The 26,830-nt window shown below is 51.1% G+C and overlaps 1 protein-coding gene across 5 annotated transcripts in view; it reads right to left on the minus strand.

Moving 5' to 3' along the window:
• Positions 1 to 2,059: 2,059 nt before the first annotated feature.
• MED27 (mediator complex subunit 27) overlaps positions 2,060 to 26,830 on the minus strand; it is a 183,648-nt gene continuing 158,877 nt past the window's right edge. For 4 of the 5 annotated variants that reach the window (XM_081803832.1, XM_081803833.1, XM_081803828.1 and 1 more), the window contains 3 exons: positions 22,835 to 22,876; positions 4,852 to 4,929; positions 2,060 to 2,643 (listed from right to left, as the gene is read on the minus strand). In XM_081803832.1, coding sequence (XP_081659958.1) covers positions 2,509 to 2,643; positions 4,852 to 4,929; positions 22,835 to 22,876 — 255 coding nt within the window. In that variant the 3' untranslated portion in view covers positions 2,060 to 2,508. The remainder of the gene's footprint in view (positions 2,644 to 4,851; positions 4,930 to 22,834; positions 22,877 to 26,830) is intronic. The other variant, XM_081803831.1, reaches the window with a different exon arrangement.

Raw genomic sequence — 26,830 nt, forward strand, 5'->3', positions numbered from 1 at the left:
CTATAAAACCTCACCCTCCCAGCTTGCGTCTCTCACGGTCACTGTCAGCCTTCATCTTACAGAAGCTCAAACAGGGTGATACCAAGGAACGGTGACGTGTCTGGGCCCCCACCACTGGGAGCAGGGGCCCAGAATTCAGACCCTGGCCGTGTGTGTCCCCAGCCACGGGCCCACCCCCCAGCCACTGCTATAGCCATGCTCCACCTGTGGTAGTATTAATTTAATATTTTTCTCTAATGGTCCCACTTTTCTGCCTAAATACATTTGTTTAGAATGGAAACTTTATAGCTTCCTGTAAATGGGAAACAATCATCATTTGTCACGAATGGAAAGTATCACTAAACATGACACAGAGAAAACAATGTCATTAAGTAGAGACTCCCGCCTGCCCAAGGCTCTGAACTCAAGGCCGGCTCGCTCTCTCCTGAACACGGAGGTTGGGAGGTTGGCAGGAGTCAGACCCCCAGTACCAGTGGGGACCTTCTCAGATCTGGTGCAATCAGGAGGATTCAAACAATTAAAAATCCACATAGCCTTCTCCCAAGGTGATCTACCGTTACCATAATTTCATTAGTGGCCCACCCCCCACCCCCCATTTCAACACCTCTGACAGGTGCTGTCAGCCAGCTGGCAGTCACGACATACTTGTCATTTCCACATGCTCCAACCTGGTCATAGCTGGTCATACTGTCCTCACTGCACACGACAATGCACCCTGGAGTCCCGCGGGGGTCAGTCTATGTACCATTTAAATGTCTTAGAAAAGATGGGCAGCAAGGGGACAGGATGTTGCTACAGACCCTACATCCTCAATTCTGGATGTTCTCACAAAGCAACAAACAAGTGTCTCACGAGACCAAAGAAGGGAAGAGACACGCAAGCCAGTGAAGCCGTGTTCCGGTCTGTTCCCAGGGACTGTCTGTCCCCTGCTTGACAAGGAGACTCCGGCAGGAGAAGTTGCCAGCCTCCTTGGAATAGATGAAAGACGTTTCAGAGCAATGAAAGGCTGGTGTGACCGACTCCCGTGTTACACAGGATTCTCATGAAGGTCTGTGCCGTGGTTTAATGGGCAGCATGTTTTTCTTTCTTAGTGGTTCATGAAATAATGGTGCCTCTCATGAGTGATAATAGCTTGAATGTGACAACCGTGGTATTTAGTCTGGAATCACTGGCTGTACGGAAACATTCTCGCTGCTTCTCATCACACCTCCCCAGACCGGGCACCGGAAGCATGCCCATCTCCTGGAACAGGGGTTCTCACACTGGGGCCCACAGCAGAGTCCCCGGGGGGCTGGACCCCACTTCGAGGGCATCTTTGTTGGTTGGTTTTTAATCAGCCCCCATGATGCTCCTGCTGCTGGTCCACACCTCAAGAGGCACGGTCCTATCCTTTTAAGCCTGGTGGAGGTAGGTGGGGAGGGCCCAAGCCATACCAGAACCCAGGTAGGAACCACCCATTCTTTTGGACATCTCAAGAAGGCAGAGTCTCTCTGGCATCTTCATTGCAAAGAGAGTATCTGAAGTGTAGGCTGGGCTGGGAAAGCTCTAGGAAACTCCCCCTTCCTTCAAGACCTTCACCAGGTCAATGCTTCTTCACATAAACAGGTTATGGCTTTCAGTGTTGGGGTCAAGGCTCTGCATGAACTCAGCAGACTGGGCTAGCATCTGTTCACAGTGATATTTAGGACAAAACATGGGACAAACAAGCCAGGTGTCCCTCTCATGCCTGCTTACATGTGTTCTAGCTGGTAACACAGGCAGATTCCTTTCCCTTTGGTACATATGTGTGTTACTGCTTTAGCAGAAAGCAACATCTGTGTGCTTTTTTCCTCAAAAAGAACAATCCATTTTTCAAACTGCAAAAACGTCTTTGAAATGGAGTATTTGCCAACACTGTCCTCTCTCCTAAAAGCAAGAAGCAAGGAAATGTGTCCCCAGAAAGAACAATGTTTTAAACGCAGACATTACTAAGTGGTTTTTTTCTTCAAAAGGCCCAGACCTGCTCACATGTTCACTCAACTGAATGTAGAAGGTGCTTTAAAAAACAGGAGACAAAGCCTTGTCCGGGGTACAAAAGGTTTACTGCTTATTAAAAAAAAATATATATAAGTTACAAAACGAAACAAAACACCCAGCGTGACAATATATATGAACATGGGCTCATTCAAACGATAATGGCTTGTGAAAATGACTTAGAACACAGACCCAGGAGGATCAATTCACCAGTGTTGCTAACATACAAAGAAGAACATGCTGCTTAACTTTCTGAGTTCTAAAAAGGTCTTCTCTGCCTTCCATAAACCAGTTACAGTGTAGAATTAGTCCCATCAACACAAGATGGAATCTGCTCTGCAAGAGGCTCAGCCTTAACATACGATATGCTTTAGGAACGGGCCGAGTGGCGGTATTGTGTCTGAGGGGGGAGGATAGGTCTGAGCCATCCGACTGAGGGCTTGTCTGGGAAGGTGCTGGACGGGGCCCACAGGCCGGGCTGGGGCTGGGGCTGGGTCACTGACGGCAGGTGTCGTGGAAGGCTTCGAGGGTTCGGAAATCCCTCCACGTCGGGGGAAGGCCATCTTGTAGAAACTTCCCACAGCGCTGGCACGGGGCCTGGAACAGCTTTATGTAACTTCTTAACCAGGTCTAAAAAGAGAAGTGAGGAGAGAAATAAAAGAAATGGGATCCGGGTGCTTCCAATGTCATCCTTCCTGTCAAGCCTAATGATCTCGAGGCCAGAGAACTCAAGTTGGCTGTGACCCAAAAGATGGCCTGTGATTTCACCAGAGTGCTGCATGCAGAATCCACAAGGTCACAACGCTGCTGATTTTTACTTCTGGTGCTCCCCCAGCACCGCCACCCCCGCCCCCCCAAACTGAGGGAGTTTTAGATAGAATTCTGGTTCTCAGGGGCAGGAAGTGCTCCCGAAGGAGTGGCCATGCACAGTGCACAGCCTGGGGCTCAGGGCCACAGAACCAAGTTTCACTCCTGTGTCCCGTGTCTCCTGAAGATGCACAGTGATTCTCGCCTTGTTCGCTACCGAGGAGCGGGCACGGACACGTGTGGAGGAAGACTTTGCATCGATGACAATGTTCAAACTCTCCACTGAGGTCAAAATGCCTTCCTTCTAATTTGATTTCAGAGGTCATCATTCACTGTCAAAATGTGGCCCAACGCGCACCTGGGGGAGGGCGGGGACAACCTGGTGCCACCAAATAACATAATAAGCAGCAAATACACACTTGAGTGGTTCAGAGTGCAGAGTTCTCTCGGGCATCATACATAAGGATGAGACTCCCATAACTCAATTCTCAAACTCAAGGAGATTCGCTACCAAAAAAAAAAAAAAAAACCCAACAAAAACCCAACTCAAACCCCACAACAATAGGCAAGCAAGTTAAGCAAGTTCTCACTGTGACAGGGGCACTGAATCTCATCATTTAATGTCCTCCTGCATTACGTCGATAAGAGAAAATTGTTCCTTGAAGAGTAGGTCGAGTTTATTGATACAAATCCTTCTATCACATCACAGCTGCCTTCGTGGTGGCAGATTGTGGCCCATCGATACTGTCCCCCTTCCAAAGGCCAGGTGTTTGAGGCTTTGGCAATAAACTCGAGGAGGTCGATGGATCATTCAGCTAAACTATTTATCCTCCAGTGCTGATCAAATTCAGATCCTCCCCAAATCCCAGAGTCAGTTACCAAAGGGAAACTGGGCATGACAACATGTTAGGTTAAAAAGCAAGACTCTGTATCTGTCCAAAAAGGAAGAGCTTGCCGAAGACTGTCAGCTGACTCGTCCTCTCGACACAGGAGACAGACCCTCACGCGCGGCTCTGCCGAGTGCCCGGGTTTGCTAGCTCGCCCTCCCCAGCGTGGTGAAGTGGATCAATAAGTCGGGTTTGCGTCTTCCAAGAAATGAACTGCAGGTTTTCTAAGAAGCTCACCTGCTGAGGCAAACCGTGACGGGACGAAGCGGATAAGCACTACTCCGCCTGGCTGTCAACACTGATTTGGACTTGCTAACAGGTAGGTCTTCTGAGTAGGTCTCTAACTGGCAGCCTTCCTAGCATGCACTGAAAAGGGAGTTTTAGCCGCCGTGAAAGATGGCGCCTACCGAGGGGAGAGCATGAAGCCATGTCCGCATGACGTTGAACACACAGCTGCCAGTTCTGCCCGGCAGCATCTAGCAGAGCTGGCCGATGGCCCTGCTTAGGCCAAACGCTGGTCACGTGACAGACTTGGGCAGAGGCGTGCAGAGGAATCAGCCCTAGGGGCGGGCGGCAAGTCCTGACTTGCAGCGTTTGCTGATTTCCGTGGTGCAAATATTCTGGTTCAATTTCAAGCTACCAATGGTTGAACAACCAGGTCGCAAAATTCTCAACATGTAACAAGAGTTGGCAGGAGCGGACTCCCACACACCAAGGCACTGGCTGTCTGGCTGTTTTGGGGTCACTCCCCATCCCGAGCTCCAGCTCTGACAATGTACGTCTTGGGGGGGCACTGCAAGATCTGTCTTAGTCATTGCTACCTGCTCAGTGCCAAGCACAGGGCCTGGCATAGACTAGGAGCTCAATAAATATCTACTGACTAAATCAATGTGGGAAACTGTGTTGGGAGATCACTCCTGAAACCACCATTTGTTCAGCCTGACAGAAAACACCAGTTAATTAAGTGGGAAACGGTTTCTCATAAATCCCTTCCCGGTTTAAAGGAAGCATCAGTTCTACACTGGCCCATCTCCCACTGTGAGGCCCTAGCGGTCCAGAGATGGAACAGCAACCTGCTGAGCTGCCTGCTCACTTGGAGGGAGCCAAGGTTCCAGAAGGAGACTTGACTCTTAAGTCCACTTACCATGAAGGATCTGACCACGACGTCAGGCATCTGGGGCAGCTGATAGTGGAGCAGGGCAGTGGTGGCGTGGTCCGTCACCTGGAACCAAGGATAACGACTGGAGTTAGAGGCCAGTCCAAACCAGCACAGAGAAAACTCAACCAATGCATTCCCTTTCTATGATAAACCAATCTGCTTCTGAATGCCTCTTGGGGGAAAGGGCATCTAAAATAAAATCTCAAGTACGAAAATTAGTTAGCAAAGTTGGGGAGCAGGGACAGGGGAAGAGGACTGTTGTAGGCAGAGAGGACGCCAAGTATTCAGGCCTGGAGGTAGGAGGGGTGAGTTCCAGCAACTGGAAACCCAGGCCAGGGGCAGCACCTGAGAGGAGGGGCATGGCCCGAGGCTGGCGGAGAGGGAAAGACCGGCAGACCACAGATGTTTTTTAGCCAAGTCACCGCAGGATAACATTGCATGGATGCAAAGAAGCTTTTCCACCTGTCCACATTCGACTTCATCTTCACATTGGAACAATGTCCCTGGCAGGGGAACTGATCTTCCTGCTTCCTGTAATTCTCATTCTGTCTCACAATTTGTAGTCGTACGAGATTTTATGATTCTGTCACCCAGGATCTGGTCATTTCTGATGATCTTTCCCTTGGGTCTCACAGTTCCTATTACCCTTCAGAGAAGCCTTGCCACTCAAAGTGTGGTCTTCTCTCCCAAAGTTGTGGCCTATTTTCAGCATCCTGGTGGGCCACACCCACTGTCCCCAAACTCCAAGCAGAGGCTTCATCAGCGGGGCTGAGGGCACAGCTGCTTTAGGCCCTACTAGAGGCAACCGGTGACCAGACAGAATGCACACTGGCCTTAAGCCCCCAACTACTTAATCTCTCTAGGTCTCAATGTCCCTTCTGAAAAACAAGGGAGTAATCTAAGATCCCTTGTAGTTCTGAAATTTGACACCTCAAATTGCTAATGCCTGCCATCAATTAGCAAATTAATAGATGATACCTAATTTGACAGCTGTGTTCAAACTCATGGTTTAGCTGTCTTTACTAGAGATTCCTGTCATTATAAATGTGGTTAAAAAACAAAATGAAACCAAAAAAAACCCCAGGTAAAATGATCAACTTGAGCAGGAGTAAACATGGGTCTACCTCCCCAGTTTCTAGCTGTCCCCACACACCATGTGCGCCAATGGAGAGGTGAAGCAGTCAGGTGGAAGGAACCTGGAGGGGCTGCTCCAGGCTCCACATGGTAAGTTGCAAAGGATCCAGAAGTCAGTCTAGCTGTGCCCACACCCAAGGTCAGAGAGGCCACACCCCCAGAGAGTGAGGACACAGGCTCCCTAGCTTACAGAACCCGAGCCTCACTTTCCCTAAATAAATGGCTGTGCATGTGAAGCACCTTCCTTCCAGCCAGGCTGCAGCCCTGCCTGTCTCCTCTCCCTTCTGTTCCTCTCGCCTCTGGACGAGCACTCTTTCCCTGCTGGACTTCTGTGGCCTGCCTGGTGGCTGGTGAACCCACAAGATGATTAGCTCTGTTGGGACAGGGATCAGGCCCATCTCGTTCATGCTACGTCCCTAAGGCCTAGAACATCAACCGGCGTTTAGCAGGTGCTCAACACATATTTGTTGAATCAAGAAATAAAAATGCCCACTCACTGAAGGCCACATACCAGGAACATCTGTACCGGCTTTCTTGAAAACACAGCTACAGGTGTTTTCCAACATTCCAGGTGCATATCCAACATTGCTGAGAAACTGTTACCCAAGTGACTTTCAAGATAAGTGGTACTTATCCTTTCAAGTGCAGACTGTTTTTATTTTAAGCATTTCTGACAGACAGCTTTCTAAAATGAGCAACGCTTTTTTTTTTAAACAGTAGTAATGATAACTTGGCAAGACAGTGGGTGGTGATCGGTGGGGTGAAATTATGGCTACAAGAACACAGCAAAGCAACCTGGGCCCCATGGCCCCTGAGCTTGGAGGCTGCTTCCTGCCCACCCAGACCCCCTGCTAAATAAAACCACCAGTGTAAGTGCCATTTCATGGGAAGTTTACAAAAGAAAGAGTTTCTGGAGAATTCTTTCTCCAGCCCCTGCTATTTATTTTGCAATGCTTCTAACAGGCCCTGCCCCACACATGAATGCTGTCATAGTGGGGAAGCCAGGCTAGCTGCTTGCCGGTGGCCTGCTGTCCCCTAGCTGCGGGTGTGCTCCTTTCCCCAGATGTGGACAGCTCATCACTAGTCCCAGGAGTCCCCTGGGACGGGCCTAGATCCGTCCACTTCAGCAGCCTGAGCACTGTCCTGGGGCTGGATTCCCCGGTCACACTGGCCGCCCAGAGGCCACGGCCCAGGCTGGCCTGTTTTGTTTGGCTGCGTGTTTTCTTTGTAGAATTTTTAACAGGAAGCATTTTATGTGACCAACATGTAAAAGCCAGCAGTAAACTGAAAGTTAACCGAGGTGGGTGTTCTCTCCTTTTCATTTTATAGAAGAGGAGATGGAGACTTCCAGAGGTTGGGCAGGTGGCTAGGTCACACAGCTGGGGAGGGGCAGTGGGTGTTTGAGCCCAGAGGCTGCAAGGCCCAAGCCGGGGACACCCCTCCCAACAGGAACCCCGGGCCGGCAACACAGGTTCTGAAAAAGGCACAGGCCCGAGGGGCCCGGGTATCGTCGGCCACACGTCCCAGCCCAGTGAAGTCCTTGGTGCACCAGAGGCCCGACGAGAAGCCCAGGTCAGGAGATGTGCAATGTGGCTGCTGGACAGCTGTTCGCTCGAGAGCAGAACAACTGAATGAACCAGAAAATGTCCTCCAGGTCCTCCAGATCCACCACAGCGCTGTTTTGGCCTCGGGCTCCCGGACAGGGCAGCTAATTAGTTTCTCTACTATTAGGTTGGCAATCTGGCCAAATTTAGCCACTTTTTCACAAGGTCCAGTATAAACTACTCCCTTAACTTGCCAAATGGTGGCAGTTTTTTCTCGTGCTGATATGATCTTTTAATTTCCCCACTTTTCCATCACTAATGACAGACATCTTTTTTTTTTTTTTTTTTTTTAAGATTTTATTTATTTATTTGACAGAGAGAGAGAGAGCACACAAGCAGGGTGAGTGGGAGAGGGAGAAGCAGGCTTCCCACAGAGCAGGGAGCCCGATGCGGGGCTCGATCCCAGGACCCTGGGATCATGACCTGAGCCGAAGGCAGACGCTTAACGACTGAGCCACCCAGGCGCCCATGACAGACATCTTAATAGAAGGAAACAAAGCTGACAGATTTGTTACATTTTCTCTCCCTTCCTCACAAACTCCTCCACTCCTGGTTCCGGGGTTCCTGTGGCCAAACTCCAAAGCACCAGGCCTAGGCATGGCTGTAGAGTGTGGGGAAAATTCACCTACAATGATCTTCCCTTCTGTCAAAGCATTCTACCTTTGCTGTTTCCTTGTTTTACACTTTTCAATAACAAAGTTGCTCTTTTGTTTTGTTTTTTGCTCAGCATCTAAGATGTTAAAAAAAAACAGGCCCGGGGCAACAAAAACATTTTGCTATTAACTAATTTAAATCTACTCTGTGCCAGCCCAGCCGAGGCTCGGGCCCCAATGTAATGGCCCCACCATAAGGTACAGCTCCTAAGACTCCCCTGGCAGATGAGAGCCACCCTGCCTGGCGGGGGAGGCTGAGGAAGGGCACTAATGCTCCTGGGAGGGGAGGCCATTCATCCCTCCAGTGAGTGAGTTAGGAAAGACCCTAAGAACAGATCAAAGTAGACCTAGAGCAAGGGAGGGAGGAGCAGACGAAGCAGACAAAGTAACAACACACCAGCGAGACAGGGGACCCCGCAAAGAAGAGCAGAGGGCAAGTGACACCAGGTAAGCAGCGAGGGTGGGAGAGTTCAGGCACAGAGGGACAAGGCCACTCAGAAAGCAGTGGGCAGAGGCGCCTGGCAGCCTCAGTCGGTAGAGCGTGCAACTCTCGATCTTGGAGTCGTGAGTTCGAGCCCCACACTGGGGGCAGAGCTTACTTAAAAACAAAAAAAACAAAAGCAGTGAATAGACAGCCACACAGGGGCTTTTCCCCTCCAGGCAAGGAACACTGCGGACGCTCTGGCTCAGTCTGGGCTGCACACCCCCTCCCAGCTCATGGCTGGAGGGTGACATTCCCATGGCCCATCACAGATCTGAGGGACTTCATCAGTCTCACTTTCAGCTTCCTCTTCCTCCTCTGCCAACCAGGGTTTACCGAAATTCTGTCCCCAGCTCAAACCAGCAGAGAAGGTCTTCATGCACCCAAACTGGCGGGGAACTAAGCTCTGAGGGAGAAAGGAATCTTTCAAGAGCCCTTGAAACAGCCGCCAGTCAACACACTGGTGAAGGAGATGCCAGTCAAAACAAGTCTCCCAAAGCTCCTCCACCATACTGTGTGCAAGGAGCTTCTGACGTCTTCAATCCGAGAGTGAGAGGGTGCTTGGGCGATCACGAGTTATGTTGGCCAAAGCCAAAGCAGAGCTGCCTGCGGTAGGAGCTGAAGCCCCGCATGAGGTGGTCTACACCACAAGGCTTGGCAGGAGTCGGGGCTTGTGAGCCAGACGGCATGGGTCTGAGCGCTGTCTGTTACTTACGAGCCGCATGACCTTGGACAAGGATTCGATGTGCCAGTGCAGGGAAAGCACTTGAACGGCAGCACCCACCCCACTGTGGGTCTTCCGATCTTTCTCTCGCCTAATCCTGACGACCGCAGCGGGAGGGCGCTGTGATGAGCCCGTTTCCAAGAGAGGAAGGGGTCACGGGAGGTTAAGTGACTGGCCCGCTCAAGCAGCTCCAGAGCAGCACAGCAGGAGCCTGGGCCTGGACAGAGGCCGCACACCCAGGCCACCCCCTCCCCAGAAGGGCATGGTCCCCGGGACTCTTAGGGAGGCAGGACTTGGGGCTGGTCTCTTCACTTATGCCCCAGCTCTTGCCACTCACACAGCTCTCCCTCTGCCTCTTGCTCGCTATCACATCCCAGGTGCCCAACCCAACGGGGCCTGACACAGGTGGGCCCTCAAGAGGGTCTCTGGGGGTGCCTGGGTGGCTCAGTTGGTTAAGCGACTGCCTTCGGCTCAGGTCATGATCCTGGAGTCCCGGGATCGAGTCCCACATCGGGCTCCCTGCTCAGCGGGGGGTCTGCTTCTCCCTCTGACCCTCTTCCCTCTCGTGTTCTCTGTCTCTCATTCTCTCTCTCAAATAAATAAATAAAATCTTAAAAAAAAAAAAAAAAAAGAGGGTCTCTGGGTGGAGTCTCCCTGCCATGGAGAATGAAGGGGGAGACGGGGCAAACAAGAGCCGGCAGCCTTCGGTCAGGGTGCACATATGTTAATTAAGGGAAACCCGAAGGACACTGCTTAAGAATAAAGGGGGGCTGCAAAAGAGAGGGGGAATCCTCCGTTACATTTTGGCATGTCAAGTCCAAATTCTTTTTCCCACTGGTGGCCTCTGGCCAGCCGCGGGGCAGAGAGAACGGGGGCAGAGCCGGCAAGGCTACTTACTTTGTGCTGACGGTCAGCCCCACAGGGCCCGGGTTTCATGGCGACCACAAAGACTTTGTTCTTTATCCGCTGGGGAAGAACAAAGGACGGAGTGGTGACAAACGGAAAGGGTCAGCGAGACACAGGGAGGGGGCAAAAACTCTCGATATGCTATCATTCCCCAGCAGTTTACTCTTCTAAAAAGACAGAGTCTGTGGTCCAGATCTTCCTCGACTTACAACGGGGTTACATCCTGATAAATCCACCGTTAAGTTGAAAATGCATTTAACCTGGCCTACCTTACACGTGTTCTGAACACTTATACTCACCTACAGCTGGGCAGAACCATCTTATGCAAGATGACATAGAACGCAGAGTATCTTATGTAATGTACTGAATATGTACCGAAAGTGACACGCACAATGGTTGTCGGCGGACGGGCTGGGCACCCTCATGAAGGCGGGGCCGACCGAGGGCCGCAGCTGCTGCCCAGCCTCACGAGAGAGCATCATACCACTCGCTCAGCGCTAGCTCGAGATAAATTCAAACTTCCAAGTACTGTTTCTACTGAATGTGTGTTGCTTTCGCACCATCCGAAGGTCGAAAAATCCTAAGTTGACAGACTGTAAGTCAGGGACTGGCTGTACTGCATGACTTGGTGGCCCAGGGCTTGTCCTCAGGGATTCCTGGGCTCGCCCAGACTGTAGGCATCACCCTGCCTATGCGTGGGCCTCCAGGCCAGGGTGGAGAGCTGGCCGAGCAGCAGAGGCGAGGCGCACAGAGGTAAGGTGGTGCGGGGGGCACCGTCCCTCAGCTTCTAAAAGGGAGTCCGGGCTGGGGGCTGGGATGTGTGTGGTCACAAAGCTCCCCAAGGTGACTGTGACGTCAGCAGCATGAGGGGCCACAGAGGAATGGGCCGCCGTGGGCCACTGCCTGCTTCCCACCAGCAAGGCGAGGGCTGTGGCCGGGGGCGCTGAGCCGGCCCTGGGCTCTGGCGGTCACACCACGCTTCCTGCTGCGATGGGCTGATGGCTCGGAGCCAAGTGTTGGCCAGCACACAGCCCGCGAGGCCCGCGGCCGCCCCCACTAAGCCAGCAGAGCTGAGGCTTCTATTAGAAGTGTGTCCCACAAGATTAATAGGGAAAGTTAAGTACCCAAGTGTTTAGGAGTTGCTTATTTACAAGAGAAGCCTGGTAGAGACCCAGATTCTGGCTTCCCTCCAGCCAATACCTGCTTCTACATACTCCAAAGAGAACATTCTCTCTGGCCCACATTAACATAACCAAAGGCAGCGTGCGGGGAAGGGTGATGTGGAGCTGTCAGGAGACAGGGTTCAGTCCAGGATTCATCACCAATTAGCTGGGTGACCTTGGCCGCATCACTCTCCCGGCTGGCCCTGGTAAAGGAGCATGAGGCTGGGATCACTGGCACCCCTGGGTTTAGGTTTTCAGTGGATGCTGCTGCAGGGCCTGGCTACACACCCTGAGGGTACATCTGTGCAGAGCTCCACCCTCAGGCCAACCAGCCGTGACATTAAAGCCCCTCGTTCTAATAAAAAGGATGAGCCGATCTGCCCCACTCCAGGAACCCACCCGCTGCTCTGATGTGACCTTCTATCGCCCCACCTAGTTCTCAGCTTCTGGGCCAGTTACAAAGAGCTTGGAGAACCCAGCTCAGAACCAGGGAGACTGTCAGAGCAGCACGGCTCTTGGTGCTAGAAGCCTCTTCCCATCTTGGGCTTCAAAGAGACTCTGGAGCACAAACCAAACATTTGCCACTTGGTCGTACACATGCTGCAAGTCAAAGAATAAAAATGAACTTTCATTCACTGGATATACTTGAGTGCTCCATAAGGGGATGAGCCCAAGAGTTTGGGGTCTCTACTCAGGGTTCTGCCAAGGACAGAGCCACCCTTAAGGAGAGGGGCACTGGGAACGTCTCAGAATGAGAACATTCTGTGTGGGTCCAGGAGTCAAAGATGTGAACCTCATGTGTTAAATGTTTAAAGAGACCGTAATCCCTGCCAGCAGCAACACGGCTCCGAGGAGAAGCACTTGCTTTACGAAGAATATTTAAAACAGTCCCAGGAGTACTCATTCCATGAAAAGAGAAGCCATCAGTATTTCAAAATGGGAATGCTATGAAGTCACTCCTGAAAAGTGCTGGGGGCGATGGGGAATGGAGCAGGGACGCGCTTCTAAAACCGGGAGAAAAGTACAGTAGAGCGGAGGCAGGTGGTTTCATTTTTATTATGCGGCCCAAGTCTCTAATCTGCACCCTGGATTTGTATGCTGCGGGTTCACCAGGCCTGGAGGCCTGAGGAAGAAGCACTGCAGTCCGGGGGGACTGGGGATTACTTAGACAAGATCAATACTTCTCTCTCTGCTCGACGGAGGGGCCATCGGCATGGGCTTCGAAGGGCTTCTAACTGTCCCCTGGAGCCTGGGCACTGCCGGGGGTGAGAGCAGAGGCAGGGCTGTCCGGGTGGGAATTGGACAGATGAAGATGGACCCTGCTGCTCCATCTTGCTGGAAAAGTGGCCACAGTTTTGAGATCAAGCTCTGGGAAGGGTGAGATCTTGTCTATAAAGTACTGAACACAGGCTGTGGCACATGCCAGGGCTGCCATAAAGGAGTTTTTGGTTTGGTCTGGGGGTTTCACTCCAATCTCTTTAAAGTTGCAGCCAAGATACCACGGACACCCTGAAGGGAAGCCCCCGAACTCCCCGGATCTGAGTGCAGGCTGGTGGCTGATGGCCTCCAGAGGCAAAACAACGACAACCCGCCCCGCCACCCCACCCCCTGGAACCTGAAAACACCATGGAAAAGGGTGTGAGGGACTCAATGAGCTGGGTCCCAGCTCTGTCTCCCCCCCAGCCCCATGACACGCTCCCACACCGCCAGCTGCTCCAAGGGTTCCTCCTCCCAAACCTGCCTTCCCGACTACTCTGAGCTCAAGCTTGGGATGCTCCTCCCCTGAAGCCCTCCTGCTCCTTGGCCTGTAGCCCCAGCAGCACCTGTGGACAGCCCAGCCCTGCGCTTGCCTGACCGTGACCGGGAGCCCGGCCTCGCCCCAGGCTGTGCCCTCCGTGAGGACGAGGCCACGCTGGGCTCGTGTACCCTCCGGGGGCCCAGCTCCGGGCATCCACGGGAGGAGAGTGCTCAAAAAGGTGGCGCTGCACTGTGCCACGCACCTGACGGGGCCCTGAGTGAACGCGAGAGAAGGCAGGACTCTACTGATTTACCTTTGGCCAGGGGCGTTAGGGGAGCAGATCGAAAGGGGGTTTGGGAGTGGGAAAAGCTGAGGTCGTGGGGCACGGCGGGGAGGAGGGCCTGGGTGAACAGGGAAACCCCCGAGTGGCCACAAGGGAACTCTCCAGAGTCCCGACCAGCCTCATTCTGCCAAAGCCCTTGTGCGGGGCTGAGAAGAGCTGCACACAAAAGGTCCTTGACATTTCCCAGGATTAAGGAATTAAAGCTCTTCATTTAGATGAACGAAAAAAAGTTCAACACTTTCCAGATGGTAAAATGCCAGATTCTGTTGCTGGCTGCCAGCAAAGTCCAAGCCCCAAAGATACCTGCACTGTTCTGTACCCACTTGGTGTGATGTTATTTTCTGCAGCAACAGCCTTGCAGTTAGAGAAACACATCGGGAGACATCTGGGCTCCCAAGAAAATCCAGACCGTCCCACCTACTTCCCTACCAAAGCCGAGGCAGCTGCAGGGGAGAGAACCCGGTGTGCAGAGCTGGGAGGGCACCCCGCCCGTGAGGCGGCCTTGTGCGCGGGCACTGACGGGCGGGGCGAACACGGCGTCAGGGCGAACACATCGCTCTCGGGCGCCTTCTGGGGATCACCGGAGGTGCCACGGGCCCTCTCGGGACACGAGGGAACGTTCTGGGTCCTGAGACTGTGATTCCGTGTCAGCACATCAGGGCACTGCTGGGGGGTTGTCATTCCAGGTGCCTTGTTCCCTGTGTAGCTCACTTTCTGACCAGGACGGGAGATCCTCTGCCTGGAAAAAGAGGAACACGGTGGTTGCTTCGGTGGGAGTGTGTGGGGCTGTCACGGCAGATCCCCTTACGTAAAGCGGGCCGTGGATTCTGAGTTCCGTGGCCTTCCCCTGACCCCAGAACAGCGGCTGTCATGCACTGAGCACTTCCTCTGGACACAACCACAGCGCCCAGCACTCCACACGGAATCCTCACAGCACACACCTCACGAGGTAGGTTCTACTACTGCCCCTTTTTGTGGCCAAGGGACCTGAAGCCCGGAGAGAGGCTACATCCCCAGCTGGCCAGTCCACACACAGCAGAGCTGGATGCACATCCAGGCCCGTCTGACTCCAGAACCCGAGGCCTCACATCTGTGTCCACTGTGAAGAGACCATGAAGAGGCGACAGTGAAGGCATGAGAAGATGTGAGCAGTGGTCATCAAGGCGAGAGACTGGCGGGAGGAGGACAGCTTCCTAGAGAGGAGAGTGCTCACTGCCAACAAGCACTTGAGAGAAACTGGGTGTGCCACGGACTGGAATGCCTGTGGACTCAACCTCACCCCATTTCTGTGAGGCAGGGACTCGTATGATGTCCATTTTACATATGGGGAGACTGAGGCAAGTTAGACCACACAGGGAGCAGTGGTCAGTCGGGGACTGAACACAAGGCAGAATGGCTCTCAGCCGCTGCCTCTCCCAGGAAAGGTCACCGTGGGCAAGTGGGCCAGGGCCTGAGAAAGGGGGGCAGGCTCGGTGCCGGAAAGCCGCCTTGCAGCGTGAGGGAGCCTGCTGGGCTGTGGGAACGGGGACTGGGCAATGGTGGGCGGCCAGGCTTCCCAGAAGCCGTTGCTGGATTCTGACCTGGGGTATCCCAAGGCTCGTGTGGTCCCTCAGGAAGAAACGAGCTCCAGAATCGAGACCGACTCCTCTGGGACTCTTCTAATGGCACAGAGCCATGAACCAGCAGGATGGGCCCGGGCTTTCCTGCTCCACTCTAACCGTGAAACTGGGTACCTGTGAGGACCTGAACAAGGCTCTTGGTCATTACCATGCTCAGGGGTGTTGGAGGGAGCCTTGCGGATGGAAGGTATTGGGGTATCATACGGGCAAAATCCATGATCCAATCTATTCTGGGTTTAGAAGCTTGTGAATATTCAAGCCTGCCCCTGAAGAGAAAAGGTGGTGATAAAAAGCAGTAGGGGGAGTGGAATGATCCCTCCCAGCCATTCTCAGCACCCACGGCCCCTGGGGCTGACACTCCACAACATCCACTCCCATTTTCCTTCTGTTTATCCAACCTGGTCAATCCAGCCCAGCTGTCAGCTTAGGAAAAGCCGCCCCTGGAGATGACCCTGGGATTGTCTGCCACCTCTCCTTCCCTGAAGTGCGTCGACAGCTTGATGATACTGGGTTCCAGCGGGCCTTGCTCCCTCACTGTCCCTTGTCTGGAGTCTGCCCACTTGCCCTCACACTGGTGAGAGGGGTGCCCGCAGTTTTCTCTGTCTGGGAGCACCAAGACACACTTACGAGGCAGCCATGGGATGCACGGAAACACAGCGCCAAGTGCCACCATATCTGGTCTAAAAAGGTAAGGTCTCCTCCTTGAGAAAAGTTAATCAGGATTTAAGAGAAAAGGGCACTGTCAGAGTGACGGGATCCGGAAAAAGCAGAGGTCCCTTCTACAACTCGGAAGAGACCCCTTTTCAGAGGCTGCAGAACGCTTGTAGGCGTGGGGGCCTCTGCCGACGGCCTCACCTAATCAGGACACCGAGCGAGGGCAAGGATGGAGACATGGCACCAGGGCTTCGAGATCTGGCCACAGCTGTAGGCGCTTCCAGGTCTTCGTGGCATTTCAAGGGGGGCTTTCGGAAAGGAATGTAAATGAGCCGGTAGGAAGAAATTTTAGATATTCCAGAGAAGGAGACTGAAAATGACTGTTTATTGAGCTTCTCTGGTGACTTGCAATGCTGCAGCAGGTACACACGCTCCAGTGAGACAGGCCACACGGCCTCCTTCAGAAGAGCTAGTCTCGTCCTCTGGGAGCCATCCGTCCTTGGGATGGCTCCTCTTCCTGGGACCTGGGATTAGTGACAAGTGAGGTTTATCACGTACCACTTGGGCAGGCACTCAACTTGTGGGAGGTATTCAATGGATCCCAAATTTCAGAGCAGTGACTCTTCTCCGGACGACTCCGTCTCTTGTGTGGAAAAGGCCCGGGTGGCCACTCAGTTGACACCCCCTAACAAAGTCTGTGCGAGGCCGAGGCCGGGTGTTTGTGTCCGAGTATGAATGAGTGAGGGGATGTCTGAGGAAGCGGATACTCTCCGCCACTGGACAACCCACCCGTCCGCAGCGAAGTTCTGATGGCACAGCCCCGAGAGAACCGCTCTTCCCTCCGGAGCCTCTGGAACAACTGGGCTCCGAGCTGGACGTGCATGGGCGACGACTCTTGTGCTTCCCTCCAAGTGGCAACGCTCTGAAGAATGTGCCGGTCCCTCTGGTACTGCCTCTCCCGTCACACCTGCCCGTCTGCGGCCGCACACACATCCCACCTCTTTCCTCAGCCTCCCTGCCAAGACTTAACGCAGTAAGTAGCTGCAGATTTGCTCTCACTCTCCCTAAGTTGCTGGATGAAAATGCACAGTGTTTTGAAATGAGGAGGTTAAAGATCAAAATAGCAACTGCCCCTGCAGAGTTTAAATGTCACAAAAATATGAACACGCCTGAAACCCTTCCTGGCCCTTTGTGCTTCTGCCCTTTCAGATGGCACCCCTATTTCTAAGTCCCATTCTCTGAGCCTGCTCTGCTAGAGACACGCTGGCTATAAAAAGCCTCTTCGCCCTAGGACGAAGTGCACCGAGCCTCCGGGGCACCACAGTAAATGACGGGAACCTGTCGGCAGCCACGGCCCCACAGCAAGCTGTCCCCGGCCCTCCGCCGCTTCCCTGCGCCAGGGTAAGGGGTCTAATGAGGAAGAGAGAAAAGGGCTTACTGACAGTCCCCGCTGCAGACAAAAGGCAGGCCACATTTCGTTTCATGGGGTAGGATCTGCGACAGGACCTCGTGAGCTTGTCTTTTAACCCAGGGAGTCCCGCATGCACGGCCTGAGGAGAATGTGACAGGTGTGCGCTTCCATTCTCTTAGCTCCTGACATTCTTTTCCAGGAATGAAAAGGCAAGCAGAAGCTCGGGTGGGCTCTGTGAGGCAGCCCTCCTCCCACCAGCTTGCTTTGTCACAGTGAGGGAAAAGAGCTGGGAGGGGTCCCACCTTCCCAGCAGGCCTCTCTCCGCGGCTGCTACCGCTGTGCTTGTGGGCAGGGAAACACACACAGTCCGCAGTAACTGCGACCACATAATGAACGCCAAAGAAAGGAAGTCCTGGGGTTCTACACCAGAGCAATGCCGGGAGAGCGTTCCTCCAACCGTACGGGGAGGGCTGGTGCCGGCAGCCCAGGACTCCCGTCTCTGATTGCCATGGTGAGCACATTCGGGAACTGTGTTCGGCTGGAGAGATCCCTTCTTACCGATGACCAAGGATCCTCCCTGACCATGTCACTGTGGTCTGAAAATGCACTTCCCTCCTGTTTCAGGTTGAACCTTTCAGACAATGCAGACAACAAGGCCTCCCCTTCCCAGGCTCCGTGCATGGGGTGTGAGCAGACCGACAGGCAGGAGGGAATGTTTACCACAGTGCTCTCAGTGTCTTTGTGGGAAACGCTACCAGTAACATCCATCAGGACACCCAAAATTTAAGTGGGTGGACAAGAAGCAAATAGGATTCTGAGAAAAAGCTGAGACTAAAAAGCAGAGTTTAGAAATGCTGCCCTCTAATCCTTCTCTTTTGGCATTTTGAGTTGGAGATGCTGCCCACCGTCCCATAAATCGTACCAGGCTTCCGGAGTCTGCAATAGATAAGTGGTCCCAGCTTTGTTTTCATTGTGCGGTCTGTCCTCTGTCCACCAATGCGGCCTGAGACTAACAGAAAAATAAGCACCAGACCGTCCTGCCTCTTTGTGAGGCCACCCTACGTGTCCTCCATCCTGCCCACCTGCGTCTTCTGCAAGCACATGACTTTTTCTTTAAACAAAATACCCAACCCCTTCTGTGTGATGATTAGCTGAAAGCTTTACTGATAAAAGATGGAAGTTTAATTCTGTACTACATTATTTTCCAATATATTCTTTACTTTGGCAGCAAAATGACAATGTTTTAGTAGGGAAGACAGAAGTCTCCTTAATCCACTGACTCTTACCTGCCCCTGGAACAGGAAAAGGACTTCATTACGTGTAGTTAGTTGTAATCAGAGAGCACTTCTCCTGTCCCCAAACTGTGGTTCTCTAATTGAGTACAGGTCAGTATCAGGTCAAGTCCATTTAGTTAAAAATAGGTGGAGGTAGGGATGATGAAGGGTTTCCAGAAAGGGCTCTGCCCACGCACCGACAACATGCCATTCCGCAGGTGAGGTAAAATCTCCATCCCGACAAACGCACCCGCTCTCACTGCTTCAGACCCACCACACAGACTGCGAGGGAGGAACTGGCCGGTGCGCCCACGTCTCTCCGACTAGACTAATGTCAGATTTTAAACGCTGCTTCAGCGTCTGTTTGTAGTTTTAAACAAATACAAAGAGCGCTTGGCAGGTTATTTTTAGGGGAGGTAGAATAAAAATATAGCGCTGTCTCTCCACATCTATGCTTCACCAAATCTGTGTTTCACACATTTTATGACTTCCCAATAAACTTTCTGCTTGCATTCAAAAATACTTAATACTACACAGAACATTAAAAAAAGTACCTATGCAAAGGCAAGCATGTGCAAGCCCCTCCCTCACAAAGGGTATTTGAATGGAAATCGGACCATTGTTTTTTTTTTTTTTTAAAGATTTTATTTATTTATTTGAGACAGAGAGAATGAGAGAGAGAGAGCACATGAGAGGGGGGAGGATCAGAGGCAGAAGCAGGCTCCCTGCCGAGCAGGGAGCCCGATGCGGGACTCGATCCCGGGACTCCAGGATCATGACCTGAGCCGAAGGCAGTCGCTTAACCAACCGAGCCACCCAGGCGCCCGAAATCGGACCATTGTTAAAAGACCAGTGAGGGTCTGCAATGCTCACGGCTCCCCGAAGCCACGGCCTTTGGTGGGGCCGGAACGAGGTAGCTCACTGCACTACCACAGAGGACACAGAGATAAACCCGGCAAAAAACCCAAAACTGCTTTAATGTTTCTCACTATTAAAGTGAAATACGATACAGATAATGACCAGTGTTCTTTCTCTTAGAACGCTTTTCCACCGGCTGCTGGGGAAAAACACGACAAGAGCAGCCAGCATGGACAAAGCTATTAGCATTCAAGGCTGAGACTTTAGGCATACGGAGCGAGTAAATGCCTCAGGTGTGGTCACTCAGATGAGAAGGCTAAGATTCAAATATAGCTGCCTGTCCTAAAGCCTACCTATGACCACACATACCTTCCCTTCAGGCTCTGGACCGATTTTCTCTACTATGCTTCTCGCTAACTCAGCTGGGTAGAGGAGTGTTAGAAGAGTCAAGATGATGATTTTCTTTTTAAGGTAAACTTAACTTTGGACTAGAAAGGTTGCCAAGAGGGTACTCACAGCTCCCGTGTACCCCTTGCCCAGTTTCCCCCACTCTGCTGACACGTGTCATGACCTGGCTCCTTCAGCAAAGCTGAGAAACCAACACTGGTTACTTATTAGTGACTAAGCTCACTTTCTCATTAATCTCTCTGTCTGTTCCAGGATCGAACCCAGGATAGCATGTTGTATTTAACTGTGATCAGATTGTGGAATTTTAATGCTTTTGCAGGCTCTCTAAATGTGTGGCATTGGGCCTCAGACTCCTCTCCTAGCCGTGTGCACCCGCCGTCCTTGGCCCAGCCTTTCATGCAGAAGGTCTGGGGAACAATGTGAAGTGATGTAGTAAACACCATTAGAGAGCTGGTCCATTATGCTGCTTTGATACACAAGCCCTACGCTCACTGCTTAATGGGGACGGGGTTTCCTTTTGGGGTGATGAAAAGGTTTTGGAACTGGATGGGGGGATACTCCACAACACCATTAAAGTCACGGAATTGTGTTATATGAATTTCCCCTCAATTAAAAAAAAAAAGTTCCATGCTTTCTCTCTCAGCTACCTGGCATCCCTCAGACATAACTATTACACAAGTGGAAACGATTTGGGCTCAGCTTTCAAAATCATATCCCTCCTCCGCACCAGATAAATCCGAATTCTGTCCCCGGACCTAGAGGCCCCTGCCCGCCGGCGGCTCTGCCCCCGGCGCCCACAGCACTCCCTCCCGGCCCACTGCACGCTCGGATCACACAGGCTTCCAATGGCCCTTAGGATGTGTGCTCCTCAGCACAAGCTTGGTGGGCCGCTACTGCCACTGCCTGGGAATCTCCTCCCGCGGCTTTTCAAGTGACCGGTTCCTTCTCATGAGCGGCCCGTCTCGGTTTAGGTCTTGCCCCACAAAGGCGTCCTGTGACTGTCCCAACGTGAGAGGCCCCTCCTGATGTTCTTGACTGTAGCCCCCTGGTTAACACCCTGGAGTTACCTTCCTTCTTTCCTGTGCCTTCTTGTCTGTCTGGTTTTCCCTCGTATTCCTAGCACCTAGCAGAGTGCCTGGCTCATGCTACTGAGCTGGATGGGGCACCAAATGAAATTACAAGCAACTCCACCATGTGTGCTGCTGGACGAAAGCAGAGACAGAGGTGGGATGAGAGCAGACGAAAGCAGCTGGTGTCCTGCAGGGGAGCTGGCCTCCTGCAGGGGTTGCTACAGGGTGGTGGGAGCCCTCGTAAGCTCCAGGTGCTGAGCTGCTCTGGGGAACGGCCCCTTCTACCATCAGAAGCCGGGAAAGGATTTCCTCTAGTCACATTTCTTCTGACAGCTCCCAAAAATAGCATTTCACGAGGAAGCCTGACATCAGAAAAAGAGGTGACCAGACTGTAGAGTGGCGGGGGGGGGGGGAGGGGGAAGGGTGAGGACAGGGCCAGCCCGCCTCCCTCAGCCCATACTAGGCACCTGTGTAGACCATGGGGCTCTGACAAACTGAGCTTAAAAACTGAGTGTGTAGAACAACTCAAAAGCCTCTGCTTTTTGTTTTTGTTTAAGGTATGATTTTCATACAGCAAAATTCACCCTTTGTAGGTGCAAGATAACAGAAAAAGAATATATATATTGCTTGATCTCTGCCCCTAGTTCCTGGCATAGAGTTCCTGAAACCCTCATGATTTCCTAAGTGATAAGAGCACTAGGGGCATCTCCTGGTCTAACAAGGCAACTCTGGGTGGGCACCTGGATGGGGGCTGGTCACCAGAAAGACCAAGCCATAATTAGGGTAATCAGAGACTTAGAATTTTCTGTCTCACCCCCCATCCTCCAGAGAAGGGGAGTGGGGCTGGAAACCGAATTACGATCGATTATGTCTACATGAGGAAGGCTCCATAAAATCCCAGCAATATGGGGTTCAGAGAGTTTCCAGACTAGACGACACAACGCCGGAAGAGTGATGCACCCCAACTCCATGGGGACCAAAACCCCTGCGCTTGAGGCCCTCCCACATCTTGCTCTATGTATCTCTCCATCTGGCAGTTCATCTGTATCCTTTATCATGTCCTTTAATAAACCAGTAAACCTAAGTAAGCATTTCCCTGGGTTCTGGGAGCTGCTCTGGCAAACTGACAGAGCCTGAGAAGGGGGCATGGGAACCTCTGATCTATTGCCAGGAGGGCAGAAGCACAGATAACTGAACTTGTGACTGGGGTCTGTAGCTCTGGGGAGATCGTGTCAGGCTGAGTTAAACTGGAGGACACCCAGCTTGTGTCCTGTTACTGTGGGGCAAACCCCCATATTTTCGGTGACCAGGAGGAGCAGAAATGAATTGTTTTATGTGCACAGTATTGGAGATTCACTGGAGACAAACACAGGAGGGAAGAACTGGGGTCTTCCCTACACAGGAAGGAAAGCACAGTTTTCCCTCTACAGTAGGTATATTAGTTCCATGAGTTTGGGAACATAACACAATATGTAATCACCACCACAATTCAGATACAGAATATTCCCACTACCCCGACACATTTCCTCTTGCCCCTTTGGGCACAATCTCCCCACTGACTCCCAGCCCCTGGACACCACCGATCTGATTTCTGTCCCTAAGGTTTTATCTTTCCAGAATGTCATATTAATGGAATCATACTGTGAGCAGCATTTTGTGTCTGGCTTTTTTCACTTTTTTGGGGAGGGGTTAGCCTGGTGGTAGGTATAGTGAAGAGGGCACGTATTGAATGGAGCACTGGGTATTATACACAAACAATGAACCATGGAACACCACATCAAAAACTGATGATGTAATGTATGGTGATTAACATAACAATAAAATAAAAATTAAAAAAAAAGGCTCTAACTTAAGACCGATGTTTATACCTTTGAGCATTCGTATTTCCCTTCCTGACTCTTGAGTAAGAAGCAAAAAGTAAAGCTTACCTTCTGGAATACTTGATAGTTGGATTTGGACCATATATCAAGCTAGGGGGAAAGAGATAAAGCATCATCAGCATCAATTTTAGAATTGTGGACTTTGAGGGCGCCTGGGTGGCTCAGTTGGTTAAGCGACTGCCTTCGGCTCAGGTCATGATCCTGGAGTCCCGGGATCGAGTCCCGCATCGGGCTCCCTGCTCAGCGAGGAGCCTGCTTCTCCCTCTGACCCTCCCCCCTCTCATGTACTCTCTCTCATTCTCGCTCTCTCAAATAAATAAATAAATCTTTAAAAAAAAAAAAAAAGAATTGTGGACTTTGAGAGATGACACTGTAACTACTGTTACACCCATCGGCTTGAAATAATAAACACAATTATGGAATAAACAGAATCGTGGCACTGCATGTGCATCTTAAATGTCCTGCTTGAATTTCTTCTCTCTCAACCTGTCAGTTATTTAAGGAAACCAACAGAAGGGATATAGGGAAGTGAGTGTGAGACACCTGTTGCATCCAAGGCCACATGAGCGGAGCCCCTGGCTCCCTTTTCTAACCTGACTCCTACCATGGTTCTCTTGCATGCCAATGTCAATCCTGCCTCAGGACCTTTGCACGGATTTCTTTTTCCCCACAAACACATGGCTCCTCTTAATTTTCTTTAGTTCAAACATCACCTTATCAGAGAGTCATTTCCCAGTTACCCTGTCTAAAATATTATTTCCATACCTGTTGTCTTCTCATTATCTTTTCAAAAATTTGAGATTTTCATTGCACTTAAAACCACCTGGAACATTCTTTTGCTTATGCTGTCCTGGTGTGGGACCTAGCATGTCACAGGTATCAGTAGGTCCCTGCTGAGTGGAGAAAAACTAGCAGCTCCCAGCTGCTGAGCACCTGCTCCACGCCAGTTGCCACACGGGGCCCTCCACACGCACTCGCTCATTTAATCCCTAGAACAAACCAATGCGACTGGTCCCACTAACAACCTTACTTTCCAGGTGATGAGACAATGGTTCAGAGCCATTCAATTGCCCATGGCTTCTTATGGATGGTCTACCCTGATGATGGTCAAACTTGGCTGGCATCAGAAGCTGCTGGGGGAATTTTTTTGTATTTTGATATACAGATTCCCTGTCCTCCCCTGGAGTGTCTGAATTAGTAGGTTTACAGTGGGCCTGAGAATCTGTTCATCTGTTTGTTTGCTCCCCAAGCAGTGGTGTAACTGTGATGGCTGGTCAGGCCAGGGACCCTTGATCGAGGGCACCCCTGCCTCACAAATGAGGAAACTAGAGGTCGTGGCTAGGGCTTGGAGTCAACCGGGTTCATCCTCTTCGGGCTACACTGGGTCTTGCACAGAGCATGTCAGTGGCTTATTCTAACCAAAAGAATTTTTGTTTCACAATTTTGTACGGTAAGTCAATGCATTCTCATTGTTCTGTGAGTTTATACTTATAAATTAAGTAGAGCAAAAACAGAATTACCCCCAATTCAGTGCTGGGAGATAGCTCAAGGATAGTGCAGATTAGAAGTCAGTACGTCCCACGGGTGCTAAAAAGTCAACTGTAATATATGAATTCCAGAGCTGAACAAATTGAAACACCTGCTCGATGGGCCTCTTGGAACCTGCCTTTGGGGTTGGCCAGTGGTCAAGGTAGAAACCTGAGATACGACTGTATGGCCTATAGGTTGTGTTATTGATTTTGGAGCACCTGGGAACATGAGAAGCAATCACACGGGAAGATTCCTCTAAAAAGACAGGAAGTGAAGTGTTGTACTTGACATGGGGAAGTTCAGAGTTCTGTTTTTGTTCTGAGGAAAACACCAAAACCTGGTTTTCTGAAAATGGCCCTTGGAATTGAGAGGTGGTCTGTGCACAGGCACGCATTCACTTCTCCCTGGCTTCTTCCTGTTCAGAATGAGTTCCATGTACACTGCGCCGTGTTTGAGAACTTTCAGGCCATGGAGGAGGTTTAGAGGATTCTGAGAGGGTCCCCTGGACCTCTGCGGGGCTCCTGCTGGAGAGGGCCAGGGTTAGCAGATCCAAGCCCAGGAAAAGTACTGGAAGAACTTTGCCTGAACATTCACTCGAATGGGTCCACCTCTCCCTATCCCCTCTGGTGTTACCATGTCCTTCCTGGATTTCCAGAGAAGCCCCTAACTGACCCCTCTCCTTCTACTCTGACTAAACTGCTCTTCAGAAAGGTGGTATCAATTTTCATTCACTGTACTCCACCCGCCTTCAGCCACTTGATTAAAAAAAAAAATCTTTAGGCATTAGAATTTTAATTTGGTAGGCTAGCAATTTGTAGGGGGAAAAGTGACATGTTACCTCCAGATAACTCTGAAGGAAACCTCAAAAGAAGGTTTCCTTCATATGGAATGAATGCCCTACACTGTCAATTCTGTTGAAGAAAACTGCTGGCCAGCCGGTAATCCTGGGGAGGAGAAGGCAGGTTCCTACTGTTCCTCAGTGCCGCAGTGGGGCCCAGGGCTTAAAAAATGCAGCACTTCAAGAGTATTCAGAGAGTGCAGAATGAATAAGAACGATTTTTTGTATCTCTTAGTTCTGCCAAATCACTGCCAAGATGACAGGGAGATGTCAAAGATTCTACATCTAAATTTTAGGGAGAGTAACATCAGTGTCTCAACTTGGAACTAACACAGGTCCCCTTCCTTTTGAAGCCGGCAGCCGTTTCTTTTGAGGTTCTCCACTGTTTGTCCTTCCTGCCTGTTCCCAACATACTTAGGCAGACCAAGACATAAACACGGGGCCATGGAAAAAGAGAAAAGAAGAAGCTGCATATAAACCGAAAAGTTAGTTTTTATTTAAAAGAGAAAATTATTAAAAAAAAAAAGAAAACAAACCCAACTCTTCAGCATCAGTGGAATGTTTTAATAGAAAAATCATCCAGGGAGAAATACGCACAGGTTTAATTAAGAGATGGACTCTCCAGCCTAATTGCAGCTTCTCATAGCACACCACGCTCATTCAAAGTGAGCGTGCTGCTCTTTTTGAAAGGCGGTTTAAATAGATAATACAGGACCCTAGGGAAGAGCTGCAGCCATCTGGGACAGAAGGATGTCGGACAATAAGCCCTAGGTACCAGGTGCACACGGGTAAGAAAGGGAGCAATGGGTTCCCCTATTGCTGCGAACGCACAGCAGGCAGTTTGTACTTGATTTTCTGCTAGATTTATGCCAAAGAAAGCCATTTAAGTGAGCATTCTGGAGTCAGTGCCCTGCCTCTCCTCAGGGCCAGGAAGATTTCAGAAATTCATTTCAGGGAGCCTGGACTGATCCAAGTGAATATTTATTAGCTTTAGCTTATTTACTGCAAAGACGGGCATGGCTACCAATTTTTTTTCTGGCTGTGATATTCAAAAAGGAGCATTCTGGAAGCTGTAAACTTTCAGCCTGATGAACGGGAAATTATTCTGAACTACAACGTCAGGGAAAGAAAGTAAAGCACCTCTCAGTATTCTGGGCAAGCATTAGAAAGATCTTAAAATGGAAAAGCCAACCTTATGGTAATTGGTGGCTGAGTCTGCAGTCTTAGGAGTAGCCTCTGGGACTCTGAGGACTGGAATGAGTATTTTAGGGGTAGGAATGTGCTCTGTTCTCGGGTAAAATGGAAACAAACCTCACAGATGACCAACTGCTCTAGCACAGACATATCTGCTCTCAGGTTAAACATCAGGACGTCAAAGGTCCTCTCAACCAATAAGAATGGTGACGATCGGGGCACCTGGGTGGCTCAGTCGTTAAGCGTCTGCCTTCAGCTTAGGTCATGATCTCAGCGTCCTGGGATCGAGCCCCGCATCGGGCTCCCTGCTCAGCGGGAAGCCTGCTTCTCCCTCTCCCACTCCCCCTGCTTGTGTTCCCGCTCTCGCTGTCTCTCTCTCTGTCAAAAAATAAATAAAATCTTAAAAAAAAAAAAAAGAATGGTGACGATCAAATTGACTTACTGAAAAGAAAAATCAGAATGGCCCAGTATCAGAAGGCAAG

The sequence above is a fragment of the Leptonychotes weddellii genome, chromosome 14 (assembly GCF_054177405.1).
Source record: "Leptonychotes weddellii isolate Sample4059 chromosome 14, ASM5417740v2, whole genome shotgun sequence".
NCBI lineage: Eukaryota > Metazoa > Chordata > Mammalia > Carnivora > Phocidae > Leptonychotes > Leptonychotes weddellii.